Source organism: Dromaius novaehollandiae, chromosome 14 (assembly GCF_036370855.1).
Source record: "Dromaius novaehollandiae isolate bDroNov1 chromosome 14, bDroNov1.hap1, whole genome shotgun sequence".
NCBI lineage: Eukaryota > Metazoa > Chordata > Aves > Casuariiformes > Dromaiidae > Dromaius > Dromaius novaehollandiae.
This window is the reverse complement of record NC_088111.1, coordinates 3,427,000-3,442,854: the sequence shown is the minus strand read 5'-3', so window position 1 is coordinate 3,442,854 and position 15,855 is coordinate 3,427,000. Positions and strand designations below refer to the sequence as shown.

General features: G+C 42.9%; 1 protein-coding gene across 3 annotated transcripts in view; it reads right to left on the bottom strand.

Annotated features, from left to right (window-relative positions):
* The window catches only part of TOM1L2 (target of myb1 like 2 membrane trafficking protein), a 58,577-nt gene that overhangs the window by 16,542 nt on the left and 26,180 nt on the right, over positions 1 to 15,855 (bottom strand). For all 3 annotated transcript variants that reach the window (XM_026095162.2, XM_026095164.2, XM_026095165.2), the window contains exons 5-12: positions 14,841 to 14,975; positions 13,684 to 13,842; positions 12,835 to 12,951; positions 10,062 to 10,195; positions 7,610 to 7,658; positions 6,236 to 6,359; positions 5,137 to 5,254; positions 3,056 to 3,131 (exon numbers count right to left, since the gene is read on the bottom strand). In XM_026095162.2, coding sequence (XP_025950947.2) covers positions 3,056 to 3,131; positions 5,137 to 5,254; positions 6,236 to 6,359; positions 7,610 to 7,658; positions 10,062 to 10,195; positions 12,835 to 12,951; positions 13,684 to 13,842; positions 14,841 to 14,975 — 912 coding nt within the window. The remainder of the gene's footprint in view (positions 1 to 3,055; positions 3,132 to 5,136; positions 5,255 to 6,235; positions 6,360 to 7,609; positions 7,659 to 10,061; positions 10,196 to 12,834; positions 12,952 to 13,683; positions 13,843 to 14,840; positions 14,976 to 15,855) is intronic.

Here is a 15,855-nt window from a genome sequence, read left to right as displayed (position 1 = left end):
TAAGAAGTGAGGCTAATGTTTGTCATCTTCTTAGAAGGAGAGAAAGTGTAAGCTCCACAACTTACTAAAATCGGCCAGACTTCACTGGAAACCCTGCTGTAAGGCACAGTGGAACTTCCCCTGTTTATAACGCTGTAATTCACAGCATACCTTACTTACCCGCTCCATCTTAACAGCTAAACTCCCAAACTCTGCCTCAAACTCTAAAAGTAACCTGGAGAGGGTCCTGGGCAACGTGCTCTAGGTGACCCTGTCTGAGCGGGGGTTGGACTAACTGATCTCCAGAGCTCCCTTCCAACCTCAACCGCTCTGTGATTCTGTAATATGACAGCTTTAATGATGGTGTCGAGCAGGAGGGTAAGTTATCACAGGCTGCTGAAGCGTTCTGGCAGTCTTTCAAGCTGCCCGTCTCTAAGAGCCACGCAGGTTAAAAGGACTGCTGACAACGCCAGTTCCCCACAGCGGCTCGCGCAGGCTGCAGACTGCGCGGCACAGCGACACAAAGACTCTCAAGATGGTTTCTTGTTCTTCACGCCACATCCCTGAACCAGGGCCGAGATGCAGAGTCACCTCCAGCTCCGGAGGGGCTTGCTCAGGATCGGCAGAGCTTGGCAGTTCCAGCTCACTGGCCACAACTGGGCTGGCTCTACAGAGCCACTTGTGTCTTTAGGTACCTCACTCCAAATACCCGTCTGACGTGGGATGCCTCTCCTGTCCCCATTATAGCAGATAACGGAGAATCAGCTGTAATACCTCGTGTCTCATTTCACTACTTGTGCTGAGGAAAAAAAGGAGAAATCACTCCAACTTTATCCGCTATCTGTATAATGTTAGAGAATTGCTTCTTGGACACCTCCCCTCCCAGTTGTGATCACGCAACTTCTCTGTGGCAACAAAAGCAATTCCCCACATGGAAAAGCAATATTAAGAAAACGATGTATTTTTAGCTTGCCTTGTTTCCAGCTGCTAAATCATATTAAAAGACAGCTAATGCCACGTGACCAGCCATCTCTCTGCAGACCATTCTGAGAATGACTACATTAGAAACGTTGGATGTGCTGAATTTTACCACTGGACAACTGTGCTGGAACAAGAAGTGTGTGAAGAATGTGTTGCAAAGCTTTTGGCTCCTCCCTAGGGCTGTTCTTAAATTAGCTCTCTACCCAAATTAATGCATGTCTTTCATTTACTGAGCACTGCCAGATTTTTTCCCACACATGCTGGGGCTGGTAACTTTAGGAGAGTTTAATTTTTATTTCCTTTAAGAAAAGACACCCACAAGCCTCACGACCCTTGATAAAAAGTATTGTTTACCAATTACTGAAAGATTACATTTCAAAATAAGCTATTCTGATTACATGATACAGTCATCAGGACCTTCAAAAAGAGGCTGAAAGTCTGAGCTACAACATCTCAGAGCCCAAAGTTTCACAACCCATAGTGTCTGCTCCAAAATACTTTGACCCATCGGATTAGCTTAGACATAGCCCTTTGAACTGACAACACTTCGGGCAGAGTAGCAGCTACACTGGTGTGAATGACACGTCACACTGGTGCCCCAAGCAGAATTGGCTGAGAACAAAAGTGTTAATAAATAAGGACATGACCCCAAGGCCACTGAGGGAATACAGCCCCCTTGACCAGTAGCTAAATGCGAGCCCCTGTAGTGCTTGCTTTTGGTTAGCTAGGAACAAAGAACAGCATCTCAAATCCTTTCCAAGGTCCTCCCAATAACACAGCATGGCAGCTCCGCGATGCAGGGCGCTCGGGCTGCAACGCTGGCTTCAGGAATTCCCGTCTCGCCACCCTGATGCATTTCTGCCCCCGCCTCGCATGCCTGCCCCGCTTCCCTCAGTAGTGCTGGCAGGAGTGTTTGTGGGGCCATCTTGGAAACCGCTCACAGGGCTGACCTGGGCTACAAATTGCCTTTTTTTTTTTTTTTTTTTTTTTTTTTTTTGCAGGATGCCAGGGACAGGAACAAGCAGATAGAGTAGCAGGGTGGGGGGATGCTCCACAAGAAATCATTGCTGACGCCCTGTTATCACTGAACTGCGGCCAAAGCAGGCAGGCAGCTGTGATCTGACCCCAGCTGGCTCTGAACACAAATTCTCCCTGGCTCAGAGCACAGGCTGCCAGGCATGCCAGCTGCCCAGAGCACTCCCATTTCAACTTATGAAAGAACCAGGGCAGGATCTGCCAAGGGATGGGGAGGCAATTCTCCACGGAGGGAGGAGCGTGCGTACCACACTGGCTCTCCCATGCTCCCTAGTGGTCAGTACAGAGCAAACCGAGACTAGGAAGAGGGTCTGAACTTGCTCAGTCATCTAAAAATGCACATGGATTACCACAGCTGAGTACAAAAGAACAGGAGAGTTTTAAAAAGCTAGGTGGTAAAAAGGGGTTGGGGGATGATCTGCAAATTCTTTTCACTTCTACCATCACCCAGGTATCCAGACAAAGCTGGCCAAGCTCTCCCTCTTAGACAAGTTTCTAGCGTCAGCTGCTCCGAGGTGACTGCTCACGTGCCTCTCTTGGCCACACAAAGTAGCAGGGAGCCTTCCCTGGGAAAGAACAGACTGCACGCAAGGGCAGTTATGGCAAGGCATGGGAAGCATTAGGAGTCTACGTAATCTCTCTTGCTGTAACTTGCTCATGCATCCATGCACTTAGAGCAAAGCCTAGTAGATTTATACCAACTGCATCAACTTTCATAAGCAAAAACGAACCAAACAAATGCACACCAGTGCTCGCAGGCTGTTCACTACTTATTCATTTCAGTAGAGACTCCAGCCAAAGAGCTGGACCCCCTAGGCAAGCTGCAAGAACACAGGAGCATTTACCCATTCTGATTTTGAAGTCTTTTATGCTGCTGTGCTAAGCAGCAGCTCTTTAGAAATCATTACCGAGCAAGTACTTGCTCCTAGATATCATTTTCAAAATAGCCAGTACTAGCATGTCACTGGAATACAGAACAAGAAGTCTTAGTTAAACCAGCTGTCTACAGCTTGGATTCCAGGCACAGCTTCAGATAACAAAATGAAGAGCAATGACCTACCCCTCCTGTGTTCTGTTTTCGAACGTCCAGGGCAGACGCTAGTCCTTTGACAGCTTGAGGATCCTCATATGTCACGCTGAAACAAAGGAACAAACCACAGAACTGGACAGAAGTTCAGCCATCACCCATGCAGAAAACACATGCTGCTCTGATTTATTCCCCCTGAAATCAGAAAGTACTTTTTTTTCCCGTTAACAAACCTTACAGTGCACTAAGTGCATTCCAAACAGAGGAGTGTGCTCTGTATTAAAGATTGTCCATCGGCTTCAGACATGATAAAAAAAGGATGTTTATAAAAAGACAGAAAAAAGGAGTAAGACTGGCGTTATGGGAGAGGTAAGCAAATAGGTTATGAGATACCATTAGTGTGTCCAAGAGCTAGCAGGGGAGTATGAAAAGAGGCCTGAATAGAGATTAAGTTTTGCAAAGCTTTGATGATGACATCTGGAAGCCTGAACTTGATGTGTGCGGGGAAGAGGCAGAGGGAGACTCGAAAACAGTAACTACGTGCTAACGTAACTAAGCAACTACAGTAAAGGGTCCAAAAAAGTGCACTCAGTTGGTCAATCACTGTCTATTTACAGAGGCTGGATTTTTAAAAAGCTTCTTAAATTGCTAATGAAAAGGGACATATAGGAGTCAGGTGACAGAAGCAATAGCATCATTTTTCCTCTGAGCACAGCAGTGAGCCATCAGCTGAAGCAGATGCCAACACCTGCCCATAAATCAGCCCCTGGGAGGAGCCGCGTGTCTGAGCAGGAGGAGAGCTTTCCCTTCCAGCGTGCTTCTCCCAAGCTCTGAGCACAGCACCCAGAGGCTCTCACCTACATATCGCAGCAAGTCACGCTCATGTCCTTACCGCTCTGCTGTTGCTCCATTTACACTGTGTACAATCCAAGGAAGACATAGCAATCCTCCCTTGTGAAATCATGGACTGACATGTGCTCCTTGTTCTATTAACTCGCAGAAGGAGATAGAGGTGCAGTGTGGGAAGACTAGTTTCGTGCTTCATTTAGCACAAGAGACAGAGGGACCTCCATTAGATCTCTCCTCAATGCATCTCCTTTCTAACTATACCTTAGGGCTCTAAGATGGAAATCTCCAGTGGTAACGTACCCCTCTACAGAATAGCATGTCTTCTCAATGCTGATACTACAGCTGAGGCAGCACAAACAGCTATACTGATGGCTGCAAATGGAAGATCCTAATCAACTTGCTGGGTGAAGTTTTCCAGAGGTGATCTCTTCACAAGGCTGATAAGTTTTTGATAATCTGCTAAGGTGTGTGCTAAACTACTCATCAACATTTTTCGTTTGAGACAAGATATTGATAATGTTCTGATTGCTAGTAGCCACTACATCCTCTTGAATTTGAAACCAGGAGGCAAGAAATAATATATGAAAGAAAAATACCTGAGAGTGTCTTTTTAATGAGTCTCACTTGAGGGAGATCAAAGGATTTCTAAATACGAGCCTGGATTTATTTTCCATTAAAATAACTGGACCTATTTAATGCCCTTGAAAGTGCCAGATTTGCAGCTCTAGAGACTCAAGCCCTACACGTATAAACAAATTAGGGAGAGCGTGGCAGTCGGACAAGCTACACTGCCTTCACAGCCTGAGAGCGCCTCACTGCTGGGCCGCAGGGAGAGTTCGACTGGATGGTTATTCCATTCCCAAGCCCTTGATGACAGTAATTCAAAGAACTATATCCATGACCTTCAGGTGAAGGCCCATTTTACTCCTACATCTCAAGCATTGACCAGGCAGATGGGAATACATGCCTTTTTGAAAGGAAGCATCTGCAGAAATTAAAGCAAGTTCATTTCTGAGTTTCCAGTCAGCTCATTAACCAAGAAAGTCAAGTGAAATTACTCAGCCAGTCAGCCCTAACGCAGCAAGAACTTCCCTACTTGCTCATGCTAATAAAGCCCAACAGCATAAGGCCTAGATTCAAAGCACAAAAACATACATCAAAACAACTTTTTCAGTCTGGAACGAAGTAAAGAAGTCTCAGGTTTACGCCCCTATAAAACAGCAATGCCATGACTCAAAGAGCACTAAAAACAAATTCCAACATACTTCTTTCGCTGCTCAGCCAAGGAACTGCCTCTTGTCTGCGCAAACATGTCGAAGTCATCACGAGGATTACAGTGCTGTAGAGAGCTGAGTGTGCCACTGACGCTGTTTGTACCCAAGTCTGAAACCAGAGGCAAAAGAAGTGAACCAAATAGCAAACCATACACAAGCACCACTTTCATGACTGTATAGGTTAAACGAGAAGTTATTAACAATACAGGACAACTATAGGCAGCATCTAGTTAAGACTTAAGTTGCACTGAGCACCACGTGTGAACAATTCTCTGCCTCTGACCAGAAAAGGCTGAGGGCTACTAATCATCACACCATAACTATTTCTGACCAAGCAGTCAACACGTGGAAATTGGTGTTCACCTGCTGCCAATCTCATCCTGAGATATTTACTATTTCCTAACACGGTCCAAAATTTTGGGCATGGATTCTAGTCTTCTCCATAGCATTGTCTCTCAGCTATTGACTGTGAAAGCAACAGTTTCAAATCAAGTGATCTGATACGGGTGCAGTGCTGAAAGAGGTGAAAACCTCAAGAACGTTCACCAGGCTGATTTCATGCAGAGTTATGCCTAAGCAGAAACAAAGGGAGTAGTACAAGTTTCCCATGAATGAGAACCTACATCTGCCTCCTTTCCTCCACTCTTTGCTCTGGTTAATACAGCACATCCCTTGTGCCAGGCTGGTTCCTAATACAGATCGTTAAGGTGCAGGAGAGTGGGAGAGCCTTCCTAAACCTGCAAGCCACAAATCCAAACCTTCCTAAGGCTACATGGCACTATTAATCACCGGAGAGCCTCCCTGACCCACAAGTGAGAAAGGAAAATATCTCCTCCTGAATCCTAGCACTCCACTGTGAGAAGAGCCTGCACGCAGTTTTCAGGTGGGAAACGGGGACCTCAGCAACCACTCAGACTTGCTCCCACACTCACACACCTGGCTTACTTAGCAGCCTCGGCGACCACCAGAGGGGCTATACTGATACAGTACAAAACCGCTGGAGAACTGCATGCAGCTTGAGACCCACAAACTGCCCAGTCCATGCACTACAGCCTCTTGCTCATCAGCACTACTTAGATCAGGTACTCACCAAGCCCTGCGAGCTGTGAAGAAAGTGAAGACGCGGGTGCTGAGTTTCCGACCATTGGGCTCACTACAGCTGGGGAGCCAGGACCCAAATCTATTAAGTTATCTTCTGTCACTTCATTCAGGACCTGTTGGGAAACAGAACACGTAGCAAGTTACATATGCCAGAGATTTCTTCCTGCAGTGCAATATTAAACACCAAAAGATAATAGGTGCTTCCTAAAAAGACCCCTTTGCAAAATGCCAAATGGCCTAGTCACTTAGATCATAGGGAGCTGAGTGCAGAATAAAAAGATATTATCCTTCTGGGTCAGCCTCTAAAAATCCTAATGGGTTCCACAGCTGGCTCAGTTCAACCACTCAGCACAACAGTGAACTCTCCTCAATGTTATCTACATCTCTTTGGATGTGGCTAATACGTCTCCAGTTCTGCACCTCTTCCAGCATTGGACCAATATCAGACTTAAGTCAAACTTAATTTGCTACCATCTTCCACATTAGGCATAAACTGTTTCCAGAAACAAAACTTTTTTGTTGTGATTAAAGTTACAATGCAGAGCCTGTGCTGAAGTTTGCATCCAGCTCCAGTAGAAGTGGCACTCAGGCAAAGTAAATAGAGAAAATTGTTAGAAGGGAGCAGAATAGAACGTATCATAGTGCCATGTATGAATTCATCATGCAAGACTCTGCTTGTCTCTGTTCTTTTCCCTGACAAAGAGGAAAAGGAACTAAAAAAAAAAGAAGATTCAATGAGGGATGACAGAAGATCAAAGGATAGAATAGCCTTCACAGTAGGAACAACTAGAACTATAACACTTCAGCCTGGAAAGGGGCTACTGAAAAAAGAGATGACAGAAATCCCTAAAATTACAAATGGCATGGAGAACATGAACCTTAACCACTGTATTGTAAGACACAGCGAACAAGAATTAAGAAGATCAAATAAAATCATTAAATGACTTGTTCAAATGTAAAGAAAATATTTAATACACACACACACACACATATAGTGTGTGTTTGTACACACACACACACATATACATATGTGTGTATAAATGTGTAGTTAAACTGTGGAACTCACTGGCTAAGGACACTGTGAAAGCCAAAAGTTTGCATGGATTCAAAAAACACCCAGAAAAATTAATAGATGAAAGAAAATCTATCAAGGGTTGTAAACACAAAGACGTCACTTTTAGCTTAGCATCTTCCTGAGCTAAAAGTTGTCACGTCAGGTTTGCCATATTCTTCCCCTGGTATCCACTATTAGTCACTAGAGGCAGGTTACAGTGCTGGACAGACTTTATCTGGCCCAGTATAGCTATACTTCTGAGAAGCTGTTGGTGTAACTGCTGATATAATAATGGAGTTAGGTACTTACTCCATTGCTGGCATTTTGCGTTGAACGTCCTGATCTGTAGCGTTCAAATCTGTTAAAAAATACAGATATTTAAAAAAAAAAAGCACTGACAATCAAGGCCACTAATAAGCAAGGGATGATACAGGTTTACAGCAAAGTCATGCCATGCTTGCCACTGAACTTACCTTTCCTTGGTTCAAGAGGGAACCTTGAAAGCTTTAATTCCAAGGCAGTATGAAGGGAGGATAGTGTTACAGAAGTTGCTTTCTTGGCTACAGTGGGTATTGGGCTGATTAATCTGATTTTGCAACACACAGATGCACAAAAAACATTGCTGGATTTGCATTGGGTTTTTTCCCATTAAGGTCTTCTTGATAGACTATTCCGTTAGCCAAGGGACAGGAGGAACTGCAGCAAGAATGATACTGCCAGCTAAATAAGCTGAACACCGCAGTGAGTCTTACTCCCACTTAACAGCTCCCCCTTGCTGCAATAAATGTAAATTAGAAGCCATATGCATGCTAACGCAGCTCTACCCAGACAACACACGGCAAGAGAAACAATACTTAGCAAATTCATTCTTAAAACATTCTGCATTAGCTCAGAGATGGTCAGAGCCCATGTCCAAATAGATTGGTACTTTCCAAGTACCAAAAGTAACGATGTTAGACAACCCCCCCACACACTTCTTAGGGGAAGAAGTCTAGCTAGTCAAGATCTGGTATCTTCTCTATTTCTTCCCCAACCAGCTGTACATCTGGGGCCCCAAACCTAAACCCAGGCTTTATGTACTCAAAAAAGCATGGGGAGCTACTTTCTCCAAAGGCCTGCCAGAAGCATCATGACTTCTCTGAAGTTAGAATTTTTCCTCATGTAAAATTGGTCTCACATTTAAGTTCTCTATTCAATATAAAAACAAAATACTCGTATAATCCTGTGGGTTTTCTCCAGCTAGACAAAATACAACTGGGAATCTCAAGCAAATTAAACTTTTTCCTTAAAGTAACAGAGGAAACTGCAGATTTAAAAGGCTGCAAAAATAAATTCAGGCCCAAATTTCAATTTAGAAAACTGTGGGTGTCTAGTGGAAATCCAGCTCTCCTAGCTGGAAACCTTAGACACCTCCCACCTCATATTTCTCACCAGAAGGCTTATGAAGCATGAGTTCTTTTACGTCCAAAGCTCCACAGTGAGGGCCAGAGCTCCTGCTTGAATCACTGACCCAGTTTGGTAGCCACGCTAGAAACCAGTGTGAGGAACTTGGAACTTTAGGAATAATGGAGGAGGAATTGGAACTTACTGAAACACTCAGACCAGTACAGCTATTCTACAACAGAGAGCCTGCTAATATTGTTCAAGTTCATCTTTAAGTGTATAATGCTTAGAAATATATTAGCCCCTGTCAGCAAAGTTGCAGATGAAGGAAAGGGGAAAAAAAATATTAAGGGTGACCCGACTGAGCCTTCATGACAGTTTCACTCTGCAGCTTGTAGAATCGTACTCATGCATGAAACATACCATTTCATATAGTAAGTCAGCATTTGTTACAAAGTTTGCCCCAATCTTCTCTGAAGGACCAAATCAAAAATGAAATTGAGGCCACTGAGTCTTCTCTCAGCCTTTGCTGTGACAGCACAGATTCAGAGATCTAAAGTCTAATTTATTTTTAAAGGCTATAGAAACAAAGCCCTGTGCCAACAGCAAGGAACAAAGGGTGCTCTTCAGTGCTTCACCCCCCAGGCCTGTCATTAAGGGGAAGATTAAACTTTCCCAAGACTGCTGCATCACGTGTCACCTACCGCAGCAGATGTGGCTGACAGTGCCTTTGTCTAACACGTTCAACGTCCTGTGACCCAAGACCCGCCCTGGGGACGATCCCCACAGACCAACTCTCCAAAATCTCAGCTCTGCACAAGCCAGACTTCTCCAAGATTTTAAGACATGACCTTTACTAAGGTACCTCAGCCGGCTCCCCTTGCACCAATACTGGAACTAAAAACCCCAGAGATCAGAGGGCAGAAAGAGCTCAGAGGAGCCTCCCCAAGCCAGGAAGCAGCACAAGCATTTGTGCAGAGCTGGAGATAGGAAGTGAAGCTAGACAACTGCAGCTACACTAATTTCAGTCCCAAGCCTCTACGTCTGTAAAACACTGCACAATAGGGGCTTACAGACCCAAGTCTCAGCTAGTTCAGAGAGTTTTGTAAAATGATGCCCTGCATTTTACAGATACGCCCTAAAAAAAAATTCAATGGCTATGATAAAAAAATCTTAGTATTAAAAGAAATAACTGAAACTCCAAACTTACCATAAGACACCACATGAAGACTTTGTAAATGCTTTCTGTGGTTTGGTTGCTCTGCATTTTGTTAGGTTGGACTGTTGGCCCAGATGGCCAGTTCTGTCAACTGATCTATTTTACACTTATGTGAAAACCCAGAACAAGTATAAATAGTTGATGGAAAAGGTGTCCCACCTTTCGTATCTGAGGAAGACGTTATTTAAATCATCATTCACGTGCAGCAGTTCCTCTGTGACTTCTTCATTGGACACTCGTGAGATAAGCTCCACAATTCTCTGCTGCATAGCTCTACAGGTTCGGTTCAGTTCCTAAGAAGAATACATTGTGCACACACATTCTGATAAGCAGCTAGCAGTAAGTAGATTTAGTTGAGCTCTGTTCACAGCCAAACATATCCCCCAACTGAGAAACGCTAAGACAAGTCTATCTTTGGATGATTAAATGTCACCCAAAAGCACATCTAATCAAACATGCCCTTCAAGAGATGATGGCCTAAAACCTTGAGAGCCTATTGACAATTCAACGTCCTGATTCTTCTTTAATTCTGAGCACTTCAAAAATAAATATCTGCATTTTAGTGATCTGTTTTAAGAATAAAACCTGTTAATACAACAACTTTCCAGAAGAGAGATTTCAAGGAAAATTCAATCTGCTCTTTTACCATCGTTAAAAACTTAAAGATGCATGTTGTGGAAAAGCAGCAAAGGTAAAGTTCACCAGGGCTCCACAGGCAGTCAAATATGTGCTAGACACCAGGAGGAGAAGGATTGGGAACAGCAATCTTACCAACTACCGAGAAGATGAGGGTGAACATGCAACAGGGAGCAAGGGTATGAAAAGGTAAAGATGAGCACCCTCTCATTCAGTACTGAACTGTACACAGCAATGCTCCCTTCAACGGAACAAGTCCACAGATAAGGGACTGCAGATAAGGGTGGTGGGGCATATCAGAAGAAAATTCTGAAGAATACAAAGCAAGGGGATTTATTTTAGAAGTCTCTTTTGCCAAGAAATCTGGGTTTAAATTTGTCTGAATGAGAAGTTCTTGTGCTTCCAGGACATCTCTTCCACCACCAATTACTTGGTAGAATTCTTCATTCCTGTTGGTCTGAAAGGCCTCAAGACCAAAGGTCAAAACTGGTATGCTGGGGAGGAACTACAAGAAGAAATGTGACATATGGCATGGCACCACTGATTAGGCCCACGGTTTTACTTCAATAGGCACTGACATTTCAACTAAAGCATGTCCCTCTGTCATCTTCCACCCCCTAGCTCCACTTCAGAGCAAAAATTCAGCACTAAACAAGGATGACTTGTTGGTACACAACCTTCGGGATGAAAGCAAAAATGTGTTTGTTTTCCTTGCTTGGTCTGACATCCTAAGCTCTGGATAAATTTCACCTAGTGCAATCCAGCTGCCTTAACAGCTTGAGGAATGTGTTCTCCAATGTCAGTTTTGATCCCATCACTTTAGAAGCAGATTGTGACATTTCAGAGGTTTGTTTGCTGCCATTCCGAGAGGGCTGACAGTACCTATCTATTCTGCTCAGAGTTGGCTCTCTAGCAAGCTGTTTACATTTGATTGTTGGGGAAAATGTCAGGAATTATTTAAAGAGGATGGCTATATAAACCTCAAAGCAAGGAGTTCTTGCATACAAGCACGCATCTCACAGCTTTCAAAAGGCTAACCACCCTTTGTCATCAAAAATGGGTTCTCCCCAGCTCTGTGATCCAGATTTAGGATGCATCAGTCAACGAAGGGAACAAGCTGGAATAAAGAATCAATGCTGTCACTCCACTTCACGGTCAAGTTCTTTCACCTTAAAGCTATGCTGTAAGGTTATGCTGTCAAGATATTAGTGGTCATTTCTGAATTTAAGTGAATTTTTCTGCACTGTTTTGGTCCAGCTTGGTTTCCTGGAAGCTTCTTTTGTTTTGATCAGTCCAACCCAAATGGGCAGTAACTGAAAGGCTCTTTATTGCAAAGCCTCTCATCAGCTGCCATGATGGCTCTGAAACACACAATACTGCTGCATGGGAGAGACCAATTTTTGGATTAACTTCAAAACTGACATATCACAGAGAGCAATTCCCTGCCTTCCTCCAAATGTACTGCTGTGGGAGCCCATACTCCCTGCTGGAGAATCAAGACAGCAGCCTATTTCTGAAGCTATGGAAAAGCAAATAAAAAGGTAAGGGCAGCAGCTGGCATGCTAGATCAGAGTATTCCTCATCTATTTTACATTTGGTACAGATCCTTTCCCCAACCAGTGGCACCCCCAGCTATCACTGGCCTGGGGAAGCAGCTACAAAGTCCGAGATATGAGCTCAACTGACGAAGTTACCTCTTTTGAGATAACAAATGCATTACTGGATTCAGACTTTTCAGGAGAGAAAACTCTTCCGATTATGCAGTCTGACCCTCTGGAAAGGAGTCAACACTGCGAAAAAACTCTGCTACATGGACGAGAAAGCTTAAAAGGGAAGTCAGGGAATCCTTGCCACTGGAAGCTTTAATAAGTTTTTTTAACACTGAAAATAAACATCACATTTAAATGAAAAATGGATTTGATTAACCTCATTTTGTCTCAGTGAAACAGGCTAGAGTTCCATTTACAGTCCTGTCCCGCTGTGGTCCTAGTGTCCACTAAGCTAAAGACTACCTCAGTTCTCACTGCAGATCTTTAGATTTTATCCCATACACTTAGTGACAGTTTAAGCAGACCACAAAAAAGGACTAAGAGCATCTCAGGAATTTCACATAACTGGCTGCAATAGCATCCAGCAAGCATGAAGAACATCAAATGATGAGACTAAATGGGGTCAAGCATAGTCCACATGCGTTATGTAAAAATCAAGGCACTGAAGTGAACTACAACAAAAACTAAAAAACCCCCAAACTCAAGCACAGAAAGCATCAGAATCAGATTTCCTAGGAAATCATTACCTGGAGTAACTCAAGATCTGAAGAATCCTCTTGTCCAGGAACCATTTCTGTCAGCATTTCAGACATCACTTTTGTATTCCCACGAACAATATCCAGCTCGCTGCGCAGCCGGGCAATCTATATTGGTGTAAAAAAAGATACCAAAATACTGCATAATTTTTTGGCTTTAAGCAGATCAGTCTCATGAACTGGCTTAGTGATACCTCTGGTTCTGTCTGACTTGACGTGTGAGGCTCCAGATATTCCAGTGGAAAAAAAAATAGGTAAAGATAAAAGGTTTAGCCAGGAGAGAATTTTAGAAAAAGCAACAGAAAAAGAAAAGAGCTATGCAGGACTGTTCATTACCATGACAAAGCCAGATGTGCTATGCTCGTATGGAAGCGGAGGCAGTTGAAAACAGCAATGAAAACAGCAATGACCTCAGTTGCAGTACACCTTGTGTGCCTCACTCAAACATAGGGAAAGATAAAAGAACTTTTGAGCAGGATCTTTGACTATGAAGGTAATATTTTTGCATACAGAAAACAAGATCCTATATTACAGTGTTTTCTTGGGTCTTGGGGATGCAAGCTTAACTCATTAGAAAGAAATGGAATAACTCTTTACCTGTTGCACAGCTGCCAAGTCGATTAGTACATCAGATTGTGAGGTTTCAAAACTGGTGCCATTAGGCCATACCTAAAAATCTAAAATCTAGATTTTACAGTAAAATAGGAGGAGAGATTACTAAGTAGAACCAGACCTAAGATGCCCAAAGCCAGAAGAGATAAATGTGAAGTTCCTCTGAAAACTGGTTTCTAATTTGATTTACTGAAAGAATCTCACTCAGAAGAATCATCATCCCAATACCTGTTCAGAATTAGCAGTGATGGGACCAGTCACATTCAGAGCTGGGGCCTGAGGAGCAGAATATGCTGTCGGAGAAGGCGAAGAGTAAGAACTGGTGCTCATCCTCTGCTGGGACTGTGAATTGTGCATATTTGCTGCAGGATCAACTTCAGGAACACTCTGTCACATCAGAAAGACAGAAGTTCAAAACCTGAATGGTGACAGCACTTGCTTTGTCAGCAACCTCAGGCCAAATATGTTCAAATATAGAATGTAATTGCACCTCACGGAAAAGGTCAGTGTAGTTACAAGAACAGACTGGCAGACCAGCCCATAAACAGAGAGCTACAACAACAATGCATGCCCTTATCTTCCGACCCAGCCCACATACATTTAAGTCAAATTACCTTTACAAGAAAAGTAAGAAGCAAAACAAAAACAGGAGCCAAGGATAAGCAGTTATAAACAATTTTAAACTGGGAATTAGGTTGCATGCTTACAAAAAATGATGTGATACATAAACACTGGATTTAATTAATCTTGACACAAGAATTGTAGTCTTTCAGTCTTTGATCACTTGCATTTACTACTTCAAAACTTCATTAACTTGAATTCTCAGAGTGAATAATCAGAACACCTGTGATCAATAACTTACTTCCTAACATTAGTTTTGTCAACTTTACAGACCTGTCTTTTCAAAGGTGTAAAACACCTCTTGAACTCATGGGATCAGTGGGAGATTCAGATTCTACACACCTTTAAAAGACAGGCAGGTCCCTGTTCAGAATTATCACTAACAGGACCAACTACGCTCTCAGGAAAAAGAAGCAAATCTCAATAATATATCCTGCTGGACTCTTCCTGAGCAAATTAGCTGCATTTGTCTGGTGGTTTTGTAACACAAGGCAAATGTACAAACCTCCTCCAAACACTCTGCTCTTTTCAAATTGATGTTTGACTCAAGAGAGGAGATTCCATTAGCTTATCAGCTTGTCAAATGCAGCTGCATTATGCTTTTCTTCCATTCTCTTTCACTATTGAAAAGTCCCACCAGGACTAAGAAAGTTCTGTGTAAGTTTAACAAGTCAAACTCAGAGAAACAGGAGGAGAAAGAGTATTTACCTAACTATTTATATGTCTCTGGAAAATGCCCCTGGAATTGCAAGGCTGCAGCTTACCCTCTGTGGCGTGTGTATTGGAGACAAAGCATCAAGATCTGCCATGGGAAACTCTATGCCTTTCCTCTTGAGTTCTTCATAAATATGCACTACTCCGGTTAAATCAGGGCTACTTCGAAAGGCATCAGCCCAAGCCTGGAAAACATGAGGGATTATCCATAAACCTTCCAAATGAAGTTCCTACTCCATCCTGACCTCAGATACTAACTACAAATGCTTTCATGTATTTCAGCCTCAAAGGGAAGCTGTAACCACTAGATCTGGTCTAAAAGATCCTCCAAATATTATTAAGACAATCACATACACACTTTATATGAATACAAAATAGACAGGAATCCAGTGCATAGCAGCTTTGTATAACCCTGGCAGCATCAGCATCTGTAATTGCAAATGAAAGCCTCTTCCTACCTCTTTTACTCAGCGCTGATTGCATGCTGATCTTTTCTCGCATATTCTATGGCCAATGACCAATGAAAAAAAAGTTTGTATGAAAGACTAAATTCATCTAAGCAAAATTCATAAGGTCAAACAATAATCTTAGGTAATCTTAATTTATTTTATGAAACATCTTCATTTATTGCTGAAGAAAAAACATAAATGCCAAGTTCTCTTCAGTATTTTATTTGGAACAAACTTAAATAAAAAGGGTAGTTTCTGAGATTCTTATATTGTGAAACATGCAGTCCCATGAGCAGCAGAACTAATGAAGCCTGGATTCTTACAGAGCATATCCAACACTTGGACACCCTGGTGTGACAGAAAGAACAAGTTTAAAGAGAGAATTTCCCACAGCCAGAACACTCATAATATCCCTCCTGCATGAATTCTCTGGTGTCTAAAAAGACTTCAGTTCACACTTCAGTTTTTCCTTCAGTGGCAGTACTCAGTGTTTCCCTTCTCTAGCCAGACTCCTGTGTTCACGAAACTTCTAGGAACACAGTGTCTTGAAAGCCTCTACTGCCTGTCACTTTTGCTGGAAATTAGCCAAGGTATTAAAATTTTAGGGGAAGGAAAA